This window comes from Schistocerca gregaria, chromosome 7 (genome assembly GCF_023897955.1).
Source record: "Schistocerca gregaria isolate iqSchGreg1 chromosome 7, iqSchGreg1.2, whole genome shotgun sequence".
NCBI lineage: Eukaryota > Metazoa > Arthropoda > Insecta > Orthoptera > Acrididae > Schistocerca > Schistocerca gregaria.
This window is the reverse complement of record NC_064926.1, coordinates 426,845,726-426,864,043: the sequence shown is the minus strand read 5'-3', so window position 1 is coordinate 426,864,043 and position 18,318 is coordinate 426,845,726. Positions and strand designations below refer to the sequence as shown.

Genomic DNA, 18,318 nt, shown 5'->3' with positions numbered 1-18,318 from the left:
CCTCCACTCAAAATGTCCGTAAAATGGTGGCCCAGGGTGTTGGAGATAGCAATAGAGTCCATGATGACATTGTCTACTACTGTCAGGTGGGAACTTGAGGAATGGATCTTCGTCCCAGAGAGTCAGAAGTTGGCCCACATGACACAGGAAGGGGGGGAAGGTTAAAAGAACTTGTGAGTAAAATCCAGCTAGCTTTTTTGCTATCCTAAAGAATGTGGTGACACTGTGCGTGCATCTGTTTATAATGAATGCAGTTTGCTGTTATAGAATGACAGTTAAAATGCAAAGAGCACATCTCCGCACAGGAATTACATCTCAGCATGCCTCAATCCACCAAGGGACTGGGATAGAGCATGGTAAAGAGGAAGTCCAAGGAATGGAACATTCTGCAGTGGTAAGGACAACATTTGTCAAATAGTCCACCTGGTCATCACAAATGGGGAAATCTTGTTCTTCGAAGATCACCATGGAGGAGTAAAGCCACCAATCAGCCTTATCAAACTAACAAGTGCATGCAGGTGGGGTAGGAGTCAGCAAATGGGTAGCACTTGGGAAATGGACGCTCGAGTAGGTGTCAGAAAGAACGGACGACTCAAGGCAATAGGCAGCTGGAGAGTGCAGAAGGATATGTTCAAATGGGAATGTGTGTGCAAGGAGCCAGAAAGGATGTGGGTGCTCCTGTGTTAAGGCAGAAGAGGTTAAGTTTATTAAGAAGGTCAAATAAGAGGGCACCTCTGTGACAGGTTAAGGGAGAATCCTAAAGGGGATGATGTGCGTTAAAGTCACCAAATAGCAGAAATGGGTGAGGTAGCTGCCCAATAAGCTGGAGGAAGCCTGCCCTGGGGCCATAGGATGATGAAGGGATATAAATGGTACAAAGGGAAAAAGTCAGGTGAGGAAGGAAAAGGTGAACTGCAACAGCTTGAAGACAGGTAGTCAAGAAGATGGGTTTACTATGATCATCATCCTGTATGAGCAGCATGACTTCCCCATGAGATGGAATGCCGACCTCAGGGGGAAGGTCAAAATGGACGGGGAAGAAATGCGAAAGCTTAGAGTGGTTGTGGGGACATAATTTTGTTTCCTGAAGGGGATGCTGTGATTCTAAAAGCATAAATTCTCTTTGTGGGATCAAAGATCGTGAACATTCCATTGGAGGAGAGTCATGATGAGGAAAAGGTGGAGGGGTGTCACCTGCCAAGTGCCAGCCTTTGAAGACTCGCTGCTACATGACATGGAGACAAAAGGATCCTGCTCCATGAGGTCCACAGAAACATTGGCTTTCTTGTGCATCACTCTGTGGCATCCAACACAGAAACACGATTGGTGGTGCTCACTGGTGACATGGACACCAGCTGGGTGAAGGTATCACGTAGAAACACCGTCGAAGAGGATCTTTGAGTTGACGAAGGAGAAGACCATTTGCCTATGTAGGACTTCTTCAAGCCTTTCCGGTTAGCATATTAAGACTCTGGTGTTGGTTGACTGGAGGAACATAGGAAGTCTTCAGGGGTGTACTCCTTCTATCCTTTCCGGCCTGCCGGTTGTGTAGCTGGTGGCTTCGTCCCTTGAGAGAGAGTTTGAAGGCTTGTTGCACAGCTGGACGAGGGGACGGTGATACTGCCCTGACACTGGTTGATTTCACAATCTCAGAGCTGAATTTGAGGTTGCATATCTGTGTGGCCATGTCCTTCATGGACTGAGATGTAGCAAGAACAGGAAGTTCTATAAGTGCCATACGGTAGAACACAGGGTTTGCGACTAGCCAATAACTTGCGAGTGACCAGGTAAGGCACTTTTTCCTTTACCCGGATGTCCTGGACAGCCTGGTCATCAAAATACATGGGATAATCTTGATAGGAGGTGATATGGCTGTGATTGCAGTTGATACAGCATGGAGGAGGAGGCAGACAGTCACCCTCGTGTGCATCCTTACCACAGGTTACACATTTGGCTGGGTGTCGACAATATAATCTAATGTGGTTGAAATGATGACACTGGTATCAGCACATCGGGTTTAGAATGTATGGTCAGACTGTGATAATTTCATAGCCTGCTTTGATCTTGGATGAAAGCACCACTCTATTGAAGGTGAGAAAAAGAGCGCATGTGGGCACTAAGGAGGAATCTGCCTTTTTCATCACACGATAGATGGCAAAGACACCCTGATCATAGAGGTATGATTGGATTTCGGCCTTGGTCAGACCGTTGAGCAGCCTACTGTAAATAACACCATGGGAAGAATTCAAAGGTCTGTGGGCCTTGACTCGAACAGGATAGCCGTGGAAAAGTGAGGTGGCAAGCAGTTTTTGTGCTTGAGAATCAATAGTAGTCTCCAAAAGCAAAGTGCCATTCCGTAAATGAGAGCAGGATTTCACAGGGCCGACAATTGCATCAACACCTTTCTGAATAATAAAAAGATTTACCTTTGTGGAGGTTTGACCGTCTTCAGTATGTGAAACCATGAGGAACTGTGGTGCAGCCATGAGGAACTCTGGCGCAGCTAGGAGGGTCTTTGAATCATTAACCTCATTCTGTTTATGTTTCATGGACATTGATTGTGAAGATGATTGGCTCATTGCAAGAAAATCCCCCATGATTGCCAACATCTCCGATGGCATGCTGCTTCCAACTGGGGGCCCCCTGCATAAGGGAGTGCACTCACGTTAGGTGATTGTTCACACCTCCCAAACACCTGACAGAGGTACCAATCGGCAATTTGAAAAGGTAACAGCTTAGCCAATCACTCCTCCCTGGGCCTTCTGGCTCGTACCAGTGGGTACGTGTGAGCCCTACCTGTCGACCTGCGGCTAAGAATTACACATTACCCAGTCAGACATGTAGGGCGGCCTTCAGGAGTGCACAGGGAGGAAGAAGAAAAAGAGGAACATCAAATGCCGAAATGGAGGAAAGATAGGAAAAGAGAAACAAAGAAAGGAAAAAGGAACGAAAAACAGTGGTGAGACTGTTCTCATGTCAGTGTTGGACAATGTGGAACATTCCCAATAACACCCCAGACATGTGCCCCAAGGGAGGGGAAAAAGAATATCAAGAGGATATACATGCAACACAGTAGGGAAAAGATGCTGCAAAGGTTAGGGCCCCTTGGTAGCCAATCATGAATCTGCCAAAGAGTGACAAGCCTCATGGGGGGACAATGTGATGGTGATGTAAATCCTACAGACTATTTATACTATGTCTGCTGCATCTGTTATGCAACAATGTTACTGCCATTATCTGCATTGGCTTGGTAATGCATGGTTACATTATGAAGTTCATAACTTGGGACAGAATGGTGAGGCCAAGTTGGAATAAGGAATTCCTGGAAGTTCTGTTCCTAAGAATACTAACCTTTTGGCAGAAGAAAAGACAGCCATATACAACCTGAAAAAAGATCCAGACCTAATTATTCTCCCTGCAGACAAAGACTCCATCATTGTTGTGATGAGTTGCAATGATTACTTGATGGAAGGTCTCCACCAAATATCCGACTTCTCCACCTGCTCTTCCAGGGTGATCCCATCCTGGTAGTCAAACATAACCTCCAATCCCTAATGAAATTCATAGGTCCTTCCTAGAACCTCTTAACTGAGTCCATCTCCTTCCTCTCCCCAACAACACACCACACACACACACACACACACACACACACACACACACACACACACACACACACACACACACACACACCCCTTCTAATGCTCCCTAAAAACCACAAACCCAACAATTCTATATGCCCACTGCTCCAACTGAAAGTATTCCCACCCTTGTTGGCCAACATCTCCAACAAATTGCCTGAAACCTAGCCTTCCACATCAAAGATATTAACCACTTCCTTCACTCACTTTCCATCATCCCCAACCTTTTACCCCCTGGATCCTTACTTGTCACTGTTGATACCACCTCCCTATAAACCAACATCCCTCATGCCCATACACTTGCTGCTATGAAACACTACCTCTCCTAAAGTCCACCATCAGGGGCTCAACACTTGTTAGCTGGGTACAGGCTAGGTGAGCCGGATTTCTTGAGCTGGTGACGTAAGTGCTGCCAATCTCCTGTCAAGATAAACTCTGGGCATGGTTCAGTGACCACCCTGTGACACAGCAGTGGAATATTGTGTGTCACAGGGAATGACGATCTTGGCTTGATCATGAGGATGGTTAAAAAAAAAAAAAAAAAAAAAAAAAAAAAAAAAAAAAAAAAAAAAAAAACCATCCTCAATCTCCAGATGTGCTGTTCAGTGATGAGATGAATGGCTGTTGAGGTGGAACTGTCATATCAGGCAATCTCGGGGGTACCTGCCACACCTCAGTTGTATATGGCTTACTCAGGCATGAGGGGCTATGCCTGAGTGGACCCTTGTTTCCCTAGCTGCTCGTGGCACCAAGCTGGAACCCTCAAAATCTTCTCCTCCTTCGAGCATACTGCCTGGGTGTACTCACACCCGTTCATCCAAATGCATTAGGGAGGTTAGTTGTCCTGACAATCAGTTTGTCTTTAGTAATGAGATTCAAGGAGTGTCCCACTTCTATCTACATAAAGGCTTAGAGGGGCTTGCTGGTATCTTTAAGTCTATCAAGCAGTTGCGAAACAGTTCTGTGCTGGTTGAGACTAACATGCAAAGCAAGTGAAATTATTTAGAAAGTAATGAAAATTGGATGATTATGCATACTTGTTGAGTTGCATAACTCCCTTAGTTCCAGGAAGGATGTGGTCACATGCTGTGATATTATGGACATAGACATTGCCAAACTGAAACAAGAACAAACATCATTGGGGACAGCAGATATCTAGTAAAGGACGCATAGTAATAATGGAGAAATTGAGAAGACCGCAACCTTCATTGTAACCTTAAAGTCTCCAACACTTTCTGAACACATCATGACAAGTATCCTCCGACTTAAGGTTAGGCCTGTATACCTAACCCTATGTGATGCTAGAGATGCCAGCATTTTGGCCATACAATGCTAGGTTGCAGAGGCAAAGTGACCTGTGAGAAGTGTGTAAAGGCAGCCCATGAAGCTGGGACTGACTGTCCATTTCCAGCAGTCTGCATTAACTGCTCTGGAACCACCCAGTCTGGAGCTGAGACTGCACCATTTCTGTTGAGGTATGTAGAATTCAGGAAATAAAAGTGACCAAGCGGATCCCCTTTGCAGAACCAAAAATTAATATCAAGTGACAAAACCCCCTGTCTTTGCCACTTCATATGCTTCCATGGTGCAGAAATATATTCCCAATGTTGACACTTTGACACAAATGATGTCCACCATACCACTCTCCACGATCAGCACCTATATTGGCACCTATACATACTAAACCAAATTTAGTAAAGATATAATGATCTAGGCAGCTATGACAGAAGTGATCAGCAATCCTTTCACAGTGACCATCACAAAGGCACCCCAACAGCAGAGTGCCTCTCAGTGCCCACTTTCCTCAAAGAAGACAGCTCTCACTGCTCACTTTCATGCTCATACTTGCTGTTAAAGGGAGCAGGGATAGAGTCTCAGCATTCAGGTCAAAAGCTTTCCCAGGTGCCATAAGACATCAATTCGCAAATTTGAATGTTGATGATATCATGAATTTTGATGCCTCATCACTGAACACCTACACCCCCCTCCCTCCTCCCCCTCATTCTACAAGTACCTCACAACCCCTGTGTAAGGACAAGATAAATCAAGACGAAACTGAGGAAATTCCTCTCCATACTCCAGTGGAACATAAATTGATAGAGAACTCATCTGCAGGAATTGAGACTCCTTGTACAGGACAGATGCTTTTGCCTCTGTCTTCAGGAGACTCATTTTAAACAGGCTGATGGACCTATACCTCAATAGAAAAGGCGACCATAATGGTGACATGGTCAAAGATGGGATGTCAGTGTTTGTCAAGAACGCTTTTCATTCTTCACTTGTGTTTTAACCACAATGCTACAAGCAGTTGATGTATATTGCTGTCACAGTGTACTGTGTGTACCTACCGCCCCTTGAGCCCGTTGGCAGTGTGGTCCTGTTACATCTTCTTGATGAACTACCCTGTCCCTTTCTCCTTTTAGGTGACATCAGTGTGCTGTGGGGTTCTAACATCACTTTCCTCAAGCAGATACTTGAGAATCTGATATGCCCTACTGATATCATACTGATGAATGTGTGTCAAACTACACATTTTAGCACTACTACAGGTTCATCTACAGCCATAGACCTTTCCTTCTGCTCGCCTGCCCTTGCAGATACTGCTCAATGGGAGCCGTAGTACCCACTACCCTATCCGGATCTATCTGCCATATGGAGCAGATTGTGAAACATGAAGCCACTGAGATGGTTCTTCAAACTGGCTAACTACATGCTTTACAGGCAGTGAGCTGTTTTTGAGCAGTGTGATGGCATCAAGGACTGGGTGGTTCACATTACAGCTGTGGCTCCCCATGCTGCTGATGCATCCATCACAAAGTGAACGGGAATACCTAGGAAGTGACCTGTCCCTTGGTGGAATGACAAGTGTCATTCTGCATGCAGGGACAGGAGGGCGGCTATGCGCAGATTCAGTTGACGGCCTGTAGGTGTGAATCTTACAACCTTTCAAATGTTACATGCGAAGGTGAGGAGAATAACTCGGGAGAGTAAGCAAGAGTTCCTGAACTCCATCAATAGGTCCACACCCACAAGTAAAATATGGGATGCCATCAGGAGAATCTCGACATGCTACTCAAAGCCACTTATAGCAACTGTACAAATACAGGAGTGTCTCCTAACATTGTTGAGGGACATAGCTCAGACAATTTCTAAATTATGTAAGTCCCTTAGGGTCAAGTCTAGCTGGGCTTCAGCTTTCCATCAATATCATGAGACACATGTGAAGGACGATTTTGGTTTCCTTTCCGCCAACAAGGAGGAATGCAACCAGACTTTCTTTCCATGACCGTAGGATTCTGCATTGTCAGTAGCTTGTGATATGATGTGAAGAAAAGACCTTATCAAATAAAATGGGTTGAAACTGTTGGACCTACAGTTGGAGGAGGTCCTCCTCCATGTCTTCAATGAAATGTGGATGATGGGAGACATTCCCAACTCGTGGTAAGGATTTATTTTAATTTCAGTTTTAAAACCAGGGAAGGATCAGACAAGCCTTTTATTTATTGTAACAATAGCCTGAGAAGCTGCATAGGAAAGACACTGCAGTGTATGGTCAACTGACATCTAATATAGGTTCTCAAAACCAGGTCCCTACTAAGTTGCTCCCAATATGGTATCAATCAACACTAAATAATCTGACACTGCTCAGAGCTTCAATTCTACAAGCTTTCTTTTGTAAGCAACACCTTATCAGTGTTTTCTTTGTTTTGGAAAAGGCCTATGATACTACCCAGATGCAACCTCATTTGGCCCTTCCTCTTGGACAGGTGTTTTAGATACAAGACTGTGAATGTTCTGTCTGACCATTTTAAACATGAGAATGGTGCCCATCAAGGGAGTGTTTTCAGTGCCACAGTATTCGCCGTTGCAATAAACAGTAGTATGTCCACAGTGTGATGCCTTGTACTGTGTTCCTTGTTTGTGGATGACTTCTCCATCTTCTGTGCATCCTACAACCTTGTAATGGCTGCTCAGCAATTGCAACTGATGATCAGGCAGTTGGAGGAATGGTCTAACACCACAAGTTTTAAATTGTCTTTAGAGAAAACTGTTTGTGTTGATTTTGATCACTCCTGCTCTCTTTTTAATTCACCCATTTTAAAACTGGGGGGTACCTTGTTCATTTTTAAGGAAATGTGAAATATCTGGGCCTTACTTTTGATGAGAAGCTAATGTGGCTCTCACACCTTAAAGAACTGAATGAGAGATTCCTCAAGGCCCTAAACATCCTTTATGCATCAGTCATAGGTCTTGGGACACTGAGAGGGCACGTCTGCTCCAACTTTATAATGCCTTCGTGTGACCAGGCTTGAATAAAGATTCCAAGTTTATGGATTGTCAAGGCCTTCATACCTCAAAATGCTGAATGTGGTTCACCACGAGGGTATTAGGCTGTCACCTTGGGTCTATTGTCCAAGTCCTGTTGCTAGCCTGTGTGGGTGTGCGGAGGTTGGCAAGACTCTGTTGTCTATTCAATGTCTTCTTCCTGTGGTGTGCCAAGCTTATAGGGCTTTCTCCATTCCTACATCACCCACATCCAGCTACATTATGCAAGTGCAACTGGAACGGGTGTTCAGTCATCAGCCACAAGCAATGAGGCCATTTGGGATCCATGTAAGCCAGAGCCTTGAGTTGTTATGGGTAGGGGGTATTAAGGTCCAAAGCCAGGGGTGGAATGGAGCATCCTCCTGGCCATTAGTAATGCATAAATTACTATTCGAACTGACTGCTTACAGGAAGCGTTGTACCCCAGTCTATATTTTTACAATTATGTCACCACCCAGATTTTATTACCGTTTACATGGATGGGTCTAAGCAGGGTGATTTTCTCAGTTGTTATGTCATGTTCCCTGATATTGTCCTCAGAACAAGACTCCCAGAGCAGTTTTCAGTTTATTACACAGAATTGTTTGCAGTCCTGAGGGCAGTGGCGCAGATGACAGTGCAGTGACAAGAAATATCTCACTTGCTCAGGTTCTCAAAGTGCCCTTCTCACTGCTGGCCAGATGTACCCAGCAGATCTGACTGTGCAAGAAGTGCTGGACGCTTTCCTTCTCTTGTGAAGCAAGATAGGAAATCATTTTATGCTGGGTTCCAAGGCACATAGGGATACAGGGAAACAAGCTCGCTGATGCAATTGCCAAGGAGGCTTGCTCCCTTCCTCCTACTGCTCACTGTCAAGTCTCCCTACAGGCTGTCACTTCATTTGTGACCAGGAGGGCTACGTGTTGGTGGGAGGCTCAGTGGCTGGATGTGAGGAAGAATAAACTATGTTCCACAAGACCTTCAGTGCAGTTGTGGTTATCTGCTTTCACCCATGACAGTCTGTGGGAGTTGCCATTAAGCAGCTTAGAGTGAGACGTTATCCATTGATACATGGCTTCTTAGTATGCCACAGATAAGGGAAACAGCTGTCAGTATGACATATTTTAAAGGAGTGTGTTTTATATGGTGACCTAATGGTTGATCTGAGTCTCCCACAGAACCTGCCCTCTATTTTAAATGATAATGAGACAAGTGTAGTTTGTGTTTTAAAATTTTGTATGATGTCTGGAATTCTTCTCAATATATTGGGTGTGAGATTTTAATGTATCGGAGCGTGGCTCAGTCACTCATTATTTATAAGTTCTCATCCAGCCACAGTCTTCTGTCCCCTTTTCAACTTGTCTTTACTGGTATTTTATCCATGAATTTGTCTAGTTATGTGGCTGTGTCATGCCAGGATTTTAATATGCTCTTTTGTGAAGCTCTCCTTATGGGAGTTTCCTTGCAGTTCTTGTGGGGAAATGAAACTTGGTTTTTCATTTCTATACAGGGTGTCCCATTTATCTTCACCACCCTAAATAATTGTTTGTCCAGATTCAAATTACAAAATGTTTCAAGCAAATGTTCTTTAATCGCCAGGGGAACATCAATCAGCATGATTGCCTTCATTGTAGCTTTGTTTCTTACAAAGATATGAACAGCAGTATGACTTTTTTAAATGGTGCCCTGTAGTTTTTATTCAGTAATTCATTTCCTCTCCTAAAGACCTAATCAAAAATGTATCGCAGTGTACCATTTACTGAAACACAATGTTATTAATTACATAAAACAAAATTGACATTGATGCTCCGAGCACTTATTGCAGGTACTTGGGGTAATGGAACACATCCATGTGCTAAAGTTGACAGAGGATAAATGTAAACATATGTAGAATGCACACCCGTCATTCCGTTAACCATAGTCAGTTGAAGAGTTGTGTGAGTAGAATGTACACCAATGAAGAGAAGGTAGAAACGCTACTCATCTATGGGGAATGTAAGTTCGCAGAACAATGATTGCAATACTTTTTTCTTATGTACGGGTGCATTTAGAACAGTACTTTAGTCCTTTTAAATACTGTTGTGTAGATTAGGCATACAGTAAATGCTGTCCTTCCTACAAACTGCATCGACATAACATTTCTTGTTTTTGAAGGTAGGCAAAATGCTATACAGGCAGCAGAACTGTACAGAGAGAGAGATCCTGATGAGAACCCACCTTCCCAACGGATGTTTTCTCATCTTGTTGCAATGCTTCAGGAAGCAGGAAGTTTCAACCCACGATAACGCAATCGTCATAGTACTCGCACAGACAAAGATGCCAAAGTTACTGTTCTCACTTCCGTTACTATGAATCCACTTGTGAGCACACTACAGCTTGAACATGAAATTGGCATACCTAAAACCAGTGTACATCGTATTCTTACATGTCACTGGTTCCATTCTTACCATGCGCAACTACATCAAGAATTGCATGGGAATGATTTCCAGAATTGTGTACAGTTCTGTCAGTGGACACAGCAGCAAATCCTCGCCAACCCGAACTACTTCTCCAATGTTCTATTTACCGATGAATGTTCCTTCTCAAACTAAGGCCAGGTAAATACAAAGAACATGCATTATTGGTCCAGCGACAACCCACGATAGCTTAGACACGTGGAACATCAGTGTCAATAGAGAGTTAACATTTGGTGTGGAATGCTCGGTACTACAATTATTGGCCCTTATTTCATCAATGAAGTCTAAACGGCACAGTGTATGCCAACTTTCTGAGATGAATTCTTCCTCCTCTTCTGGATAAAGTGCCACTAAGAACCAAAATGCTTATGTGGCATCAACACGACAGATGTCCAGCACATAATGCCTTGCGTGCATGTGGTATTCTGAACCAAAGGTTTCCTGTCATGTGGATTGCTCGAGGAGGAACAGTTACTTGGCCTGCTAGGTCTCCTGATTTAAATCCTCAGGACTTTTTTCTTTGGGGATGTGTTAAGTACGTTGTCTATTGCGATATTCTAACAACTCCAGAAGACATGCAGGAACATATCCTGCTTGCTTGTAATTCTCTTCAGCAGGCAACACTGGAAGCAGTAAATAATTCTTTCATTCAACGAGTGCACCAGTGTATCTGTGTCCAGGGTCACTTCTCTGAGCACCTTTAAATGTTATACTCCCGGGCAATGGTACAGGAGAGTCAAAGTCAATTTTGTGTTATGTTTTTACTTGTTTTTCATTTGTTTTCTGACAACTCCAGCAAGTGAACGAGTTTGTGATCCCAGGCTCAAAGTCAGTGTTGTGTTATGTAATGAATAACGTTGTGTTTCAGTGAATGGTACACTGTGATACAGTTTTGAATAGGTCTTTAGAAGAGGAATAAATAAATTACCTTGTAAAAATCAAAGCTACAATGGAGGCAATCATGCAACATTTGCTGTGTGTGTGTGTGTGTTGTGTGTGTGTGTGTGTGTGTGTGTGTGTGTGTGTGTGTGTGTGTGTGTGTGTGTACTAGAGGGATATTCTACCACACTGTTTAAGAACATTTTGCCACTTTAGAAAGCATTTGTTTACTTAGTTGAGGACTAAGAACATTACTTTGCCGTGACACTAACTTTTTGCGAACAGAAACAAATAATTTTAGATCAGTGCTCTCAAATGAATTCGAGCAGAATGAATGCAAATGCACCTAGTGGCAGCTGCTGAAGTTCATAGGTGACGGTGGGGGAAGTGACATGATTCAAGAAGTAGAACGCCTTTTAAGTTTCATTATTTGTTGGTAGGCTGTCATGTCAGTGTGCAAGATAGGTGTTTCCACAAGTAAGTTGACTTATGTGAGTGGTCGTGGGGGAATGCATTGGAAACAGTAGTTGCTCTAAACTAATGTCAGCAAGATAATGCTAAAAGTTCCTTTGTAACTGAAAAGTGTGGAGCCTGTTTTTGTTGGATACTGTATCACTACATTCGCCACCTATTGCTCCAATGTATCCTCAAAAATTCTATCTTGATTCAGGTCCCTTTTCTATCTCCTTCTATTCACTCTCAGTGTAGGGTACCCTAAAAGGAAAAAGAAAAAAAACCTTATGAAATAACATATTTCAGCAGACGTGTACATTAATGTTTTACAGCAGGAAAATTTCTTAGAATTAATTGACATTGTGACTTCTGTTACTGCCAAAAGCTTCAATAGTATTTCATAACTTATTATAACTGTATCTTAAAAGTAGGTAACTGAATTTGATTATTTACGTTTTTGCCTGTGACATAGTTTGTGCCTTCGTATATACCATTTTACATGTGTTAACCCGCTCCCGGGATTGGAGTGACTCCTTGAAATTTGTGTGTGTGTTTGTGTGTTTTTTATTGTCTCCTGTCAACATACCAATGCTTCCATTTGGTAAGTAACAGCATCTTTATTTTTAGATATATAATGTAGATTTTATTTTATTGTCGCTTTTATATCAAAACTTAAATATAAGAGGTTCATTATCATTTTTCAACTACTCTACAGTTGGCACTACTAATTGCTTCCTGTTTTACACTTCTTTGTATCCTACCAGTCTCCTTCTTATAGTCCTCTGGCAGCCATCACATCCCAGACCTCTCAAGTCCAGCACATCCTAGGCCTCTCACACTTTCCTCTCTTTGCTCCGTTCAAATGCTGCGCTTCTCTTGGCTATTGGCTATTGTCCTTATTTTCCAGATGTCCATACTATTTTAGATGTTTCATCTCTGTTTTGTCTATTATTGATTTATAAGTGCCCCTAGCCTCTCTTATGTCGTTCCTCTCACATTTTTTTACTACCCCCATTTCTGCTCCATATATAGCAGTGTTTTCAACAAGTGGATGATACCTCACATGTTTGGTCCTTTTTGTTACTTTGTTTTTACAAAGGACTGAATCCAGTTGTCATATGGCCTACCTGCTCCACACTATTTTATACATCATCTTCACTGTTTCCAGTTGATGTCATCGTAACTACCAGATACTTAAGACTTACATCCCCTGATTTTACTGTCTCCAACATCCAGATCTTCTATAGTATTGTTGACAACCTTCAGATATTTGATTTTTGTCATGCTGATTGGAAGGAGTCTTCTTTCAGACTCCTCTTTTAACTTTCGAAGCATGTACTCAGCATCATCCTGGTCTCTTGTTGTGATGACGTGGCTGTAGCGAGATGTTCATTATCACATTATTTCAAAAATGATTTGTATTCTCTGTGTGTTGTATTATGTTGAATTCCTTTTGATTTCAGGAAAATGAGGAATCAATTGATATAAAAGAAGACAATATTTCTGTTCATTCACCAGGATTACCCATGACAGAACAGCCACAACAGGAACCTCAGAGCTGTATAAAAAGAAAGTATCCTTTCCACAGCAAAGAACCAGAGAAAAGACCCAAGAGCAATCAGAAAGTGGAAGCTGTTAAAGAAGCTGTTGCAGTATTAAGAGAAATAACTGAAAAAGTGGAAGAACTGAAGCAGGACGAACTGGATGCATTTGGGAAAACAGTAGTAGCGTATCTCAGAAAAATGCCAGATGATGTTGCATTGGACTGCCAGGCTGAAATAATAAACTACTTAATTTCTCAAAAAAAGGCTTTGCTGCAAAGTTCAGATGGAAGCAACATTCACAGTGTATCAGGTACTTCTGCCTCATCAGACTGAATAAAATAAATTATATTTTAATTAAAAGTTGTGTCGCTCTTTATTTCATGCATATCTAGAAAAATTGGCAACATTTAATTAATTAAAATTCCATTGTGGTGATTTGATATTCCCAAAATCACAATGAATACATGAAATTCTGTGCATCATGTTGTGTGGTAAGCTCTTAGATATTGTGGCAGTGAAATAATCTTATGTATGCTAAAGAAAGAATGAAATTCTTATTTCTCTTACTGTTTATGAACTGTGAAACAAATACTAACAAAGAAATAAAGGGGCTGGCCAGTACAGCTCAGTACAGCCAATAGATACACAAAACAGAACAGAAAATTTACGTATCCTAGCTTTCGGAACTTTGTTCCTTCGTCAGGGAGGAGAAAGGGGAAGAAGGGAAAGTGGATTCAGTTACTCACAACCTCGGTTATGAAGCAACAGAGGAAAGGTAAACAGGGAGGGTAGCAAGGAAGGAGCCATGGGTGTCAGAGGGAAGCCAAAGATATTCTACTGTAAGTACTGTGTCAGCTTCAAACCAAAGAGGATGCATACAGAAGTAAAGAGGTATATAGTATAAAGATAAACACAACTATGTAGGATGAAAAGATGCATGAATAGCTAAAGAGGAAAGGGAAAGAGGAGAAGACTGAAGTGTAAATGGGAGTGAGGTTGGTTAACATAGGTTCAGTCCACAGGGATGGCGGGATGAAAGGATGTGTTGTAGCGCAAGTTCCCATCACTGCAGTTCCGAGGGACTGGTGTTGGGTGGGAGAAGCCAAATGGCAAGTACGGTGTAGCAGGTTCCTAGGTCCCTAGAATTATGCTGGAGGGCATGCTCTGCTACTGGGTATTGGACATCTCCTAGGTGAACAGTTCGTTTGTGCCCGTTCATTCTCTCAGCCAGTTTAGTTGTCATCACACCAATGTAAAAGGCTGTGCAGTGCAGGCATGTCAGCTGATAAATGATGTGTTGTTTCACATGTGGCGCTGCCTTGAATTTTGTATGTTTTACCTATAGTGGGGCTGGAGTAGGCGGTTATGGGGGGGGGGGGGGGGGGGGATGCATGGGGCAGCTTTTGCAGCGGGGTCGGTTACAGGGGTAGGAACCGCTGAATAGAGAAGGTGGTCTGGGAATATTGTAGGGTCAACAAGGATATTAGGGAGGTTAGGGGGGTGACAAAAGGCAACTCTGGACGGTGTGGGGAGAATATTGTCAAGGGATGATCTCATTTCAGGGCTTTACTTGAGAAAGTCATAACCCTGGCAGAGTAATTTGTTGATGTATTCGAGGCCAGGATAATATTGGGTAACAAGGGGGATGCTTCTGTGTGGTCCGGGGGTAGGAACATTGTTGTTGGACGGGAGGAATGTATTGCTCAGGACATCTGTTTGTGGACAAGGGCCTGCAGGATAGTTGCGGGAGAGGAAAGAACTGATTGGTGTTATTGTTGAGGGATTCGTCACTGGAGCAGATACGTTTGCCATGAATACCTAGGCTGTAGGGAAGGGAGCGTTTGATGTGGAATGGATGGCAGCTATCAAAGTGAAGGTACTGTTGTTTGTTTGTGGGTCTGATGTGGACAGAGGTGTGGATGTGAGCTTCAACAGGATGAATGTCAACATCTAGGAAGCTGGCTTGGGTTTCGGAGAAGTACCAGGTGAAATTCAGATTCAAAAAGGAGTTGAGGTTGTTGTTGTTGTGGTCTTCAGTCCTGAGACTGGTTTGATACAACTCCCCATGCTACTCTATCCTGTTCAAGCTTCTTCATCTCCCAATACTTACTGCAAGCTACATCCTTCTGAATCTGCTTAGTGTATTCATCTCTTGGTCTCCCTCTATGATTTTTACCTTCCATGCTGCCCTCCAATGCTAAATTTGTGATCCCTTGATGCCTCAAAACATGTCCTACCAACCGGTCCCTTCTTCTTGTCAAGTTGTGCCACAAACTCCTCTTCTCCCCAATTCTATTCAATACCTCCTCATTAGTTATGTGATCTACCCATCTAATCTTCAGCATTCTTCTGTAGCACCATATTTCGAAAGCTTCTATTCTCTTCTTGTCCAAACTATTTATCGTCCACGTTTCACTTCCATTCATGGCTATACTCCATACAAATACTTTCAGAAACGACTTCCTGACACTTAAATCTATACTCGATGTTAACAAATTTCTCTTCTTCAGAAACGATTTCCTTGCCATTGCCAGTCTACATTTTATATCCTCTCTACTTCGACCATCATCAGTTATTTTACTCCCCAAATAGCAAAACTCCTTTACTACTTTAAGTGTCTCATTTCCTAATCTAATTCCCTCAGCATCACCCAATTTAATTTGACTGCATTCCATTATCCTTGTTTTGCTTTTGTTGATGTTCATCTTATATCCTCCTTTCAAGACACTGTCCATTCCGTTCAACTGCTCTTCCAAGTCCTTTGCTGTCTCTGACAGAATTACAATGTCACTGGCAAACCTCAAAGTTTTTATTTCTTCTCCATGAATTTTAATGCATACTCCAAATTTTTCTTTTGTTTGAGGAAATTAAGGAGTCGCTCTTCACCTTGAGTCCAGACCACAAAGATGTCATCTATAAACCTATACCAGGCCAGGGGAAGCAGCTGTTGGGTCTTCAGGAAAGCCTCTTACATATGGCCATGAAGAGGTTGGCATAGGACGGAGCCATCCTGAGTCCCATGGCTGTACCCCTGATTTGTTTGTAGGTCTGGCCTTCAAAAGTGAAGTAGTTATGGGTGAGGATGAAATTCGTAAGTGTGATAAGGAACAAGGTTTCTGGAAGATCTTCGGGAGAGATAGTGTTCAAGGGCAGAGACACCATGGGTATGTGGGATTTTTTTTGTGGAAAGGGATGTAGCATCTATGGTGACAAGAAAGGTTTCAGGTGGGAGGGGAGTGGGAATGGATTTGAGGTGTTCTAGGAAGTGGTTTGTGTCTTTGATGTAGGATGGGAGTCTGCGGGTGATAGGTTGGAGGTGTTGGTCTACCAGAGCTGATGGTTTATGAACTGTCTAGCAGATATAGTCTGGTTATGTGAGGAGTGACATTACAAAAAATGTATCAGAATGCAACATTCACTTTGTAACTGATGCACCTTGTTCAAGAGACTGAGTAAAATAAATTATAGTTCTATTGGGGCTGGTAGTTGGCTCCAACAGTGGCAGAGGAATTGTCCGTTTGTAGGCCAGGATGAGGAACCACCTCCTCCTCCTGACAGTGTGTTGAAAGTGGTGTTAGTGACTGGAAACTTATTGTGGGCTGCTAGTACAACATCCCTGAATGTAATAGTCCGTGTTGATGTTAGATACAGAAATAAGGTTGCCACTGGAATGGAGACTGTTGCCCACCCCCTCCCCCTTCTACCCCGATGACCACAGGGAAGTAGTCACTCACCAGCAGTAAGTCACCCAGCAGGTGACATGTGGTGCGAAATCACCAAACAGTCTGCATGCAGTCTTCTGTTCAGGTGGATGCCTGGAGCTTTCGGAGTCAAAGTCTAAAGTAGGTGGCTGGCTGCATCATCTTGTACTGCAAGTTGTCTACCTCTCGAAGTTAGTGGCTGGTGCGGGCTGTGTCGTTCGTCATCGCAGACACATGTGGATTGGATATTGACAGAACAATTAAGACAGTGTGTCTAAATTGAGTAGTATTTGGAGCCAGGCTTGCTAGTGTTTTCCTTTGGCAGTGCTTTGGCCCTAAAACCTGTTAGTGTGCTCAGCTACTACCATTAAGGAACAGTGACATTATACAGCCTGATTTTCTCACTGAATCAACTTTTCTGTATGCCCTGACTCTGCTGTAAGATTTCCCAACTTTGGCTTTCAGTAGTGCTGGCGGAAATATTTTGCAGCATCAGCATACTGAATGAGTGAGTGCTCTTACGCTCTGAATGAGCCTTCCTACTCCGTAGTGCTCTGCCATCCGGATGATAGCAACTCTTTGGCCATTTCATTGACACTAGGCAGTTCATTACTCTCCCCTTTGAAATAATCCATCATCTGGGTTTGTACCTACATACTGTAATTCTAAATTGCTCTGCTCAGTGCGAAAAATCTCGTTGTTGTTTTCTGTTAACTTATTGGCTCTCTCTATTGACGATTTCGCTTAGCATCTTGCCAATAATAGTGTTGCATGATATTTGTTCATTTAATGCAGCTGGCTGGGTTAAATAAAAAAAAATCACTGTTTTAAAACATATTACTTTATTCCAGCTAAGTGGGCACGTCTGCACTCCAGTGCTGCCCCAATGGTAAAGACCTCAAGCAACATGTGTCTGGGTCCCTCACCACTTGCACTGCTTCTGCCACATTGCAACACAGAAAGTAGTCCGTCCAAAATAACAAAGATTTTACAACTTACCAAAATTCTGGCATTCTAAAACTATTTCCTATGGCTAAATGTCACTGTTCTTGAGCAAATATAATTATTGTATTTTAATTCTACACAAAGTTCTCGTAATACATATGGCACATGGGTGCACTATGTAAGCATACTGATTTTCTGTGAAAATAACCAACATGTGGAAGTAGTGTCTTTGCATTATTTCAAAGAGCTTCTGTGATGTCTGCCACTGACCATCGATGTTATTGTAATGTTATAATCCCCCCCTAGAGATTTCGGCCAAGTCACAAATGAAAGACAAAATCTCTTAGTGGTTAGATTTACTTATATTTCAAAACAATACTTAAACTATCCCATTGAA

The 18,318-nt window shown here is 42.8% G+C and overlaps 1 protein-coding gene across 1 annotated transcript in view; it reads left to right on the top strand.

Moving 5' to 3' along the window:
* LOC126282038 (uncharacterized) overlaps positions 1-13,629 on the top strand; it is a 32,711-nt gene extending 19,082 nt beyond the window's left edge. The window contains exon 2 of the mRNA XM_049981452.1: positions 13,195-13,629. Coding sequence (XP_049837409.1) covers positions 13,195-13,608 — 414 coding nt within the window. The 3' untranslated portion in view covers positions 13,609-13,629. The remainder of the gene's footprint in view (positions 1-13,194) is intronic.
* The last annotated feature ends 4,689 nt before the right edge of the window (positions 13,630-18,318 follow it).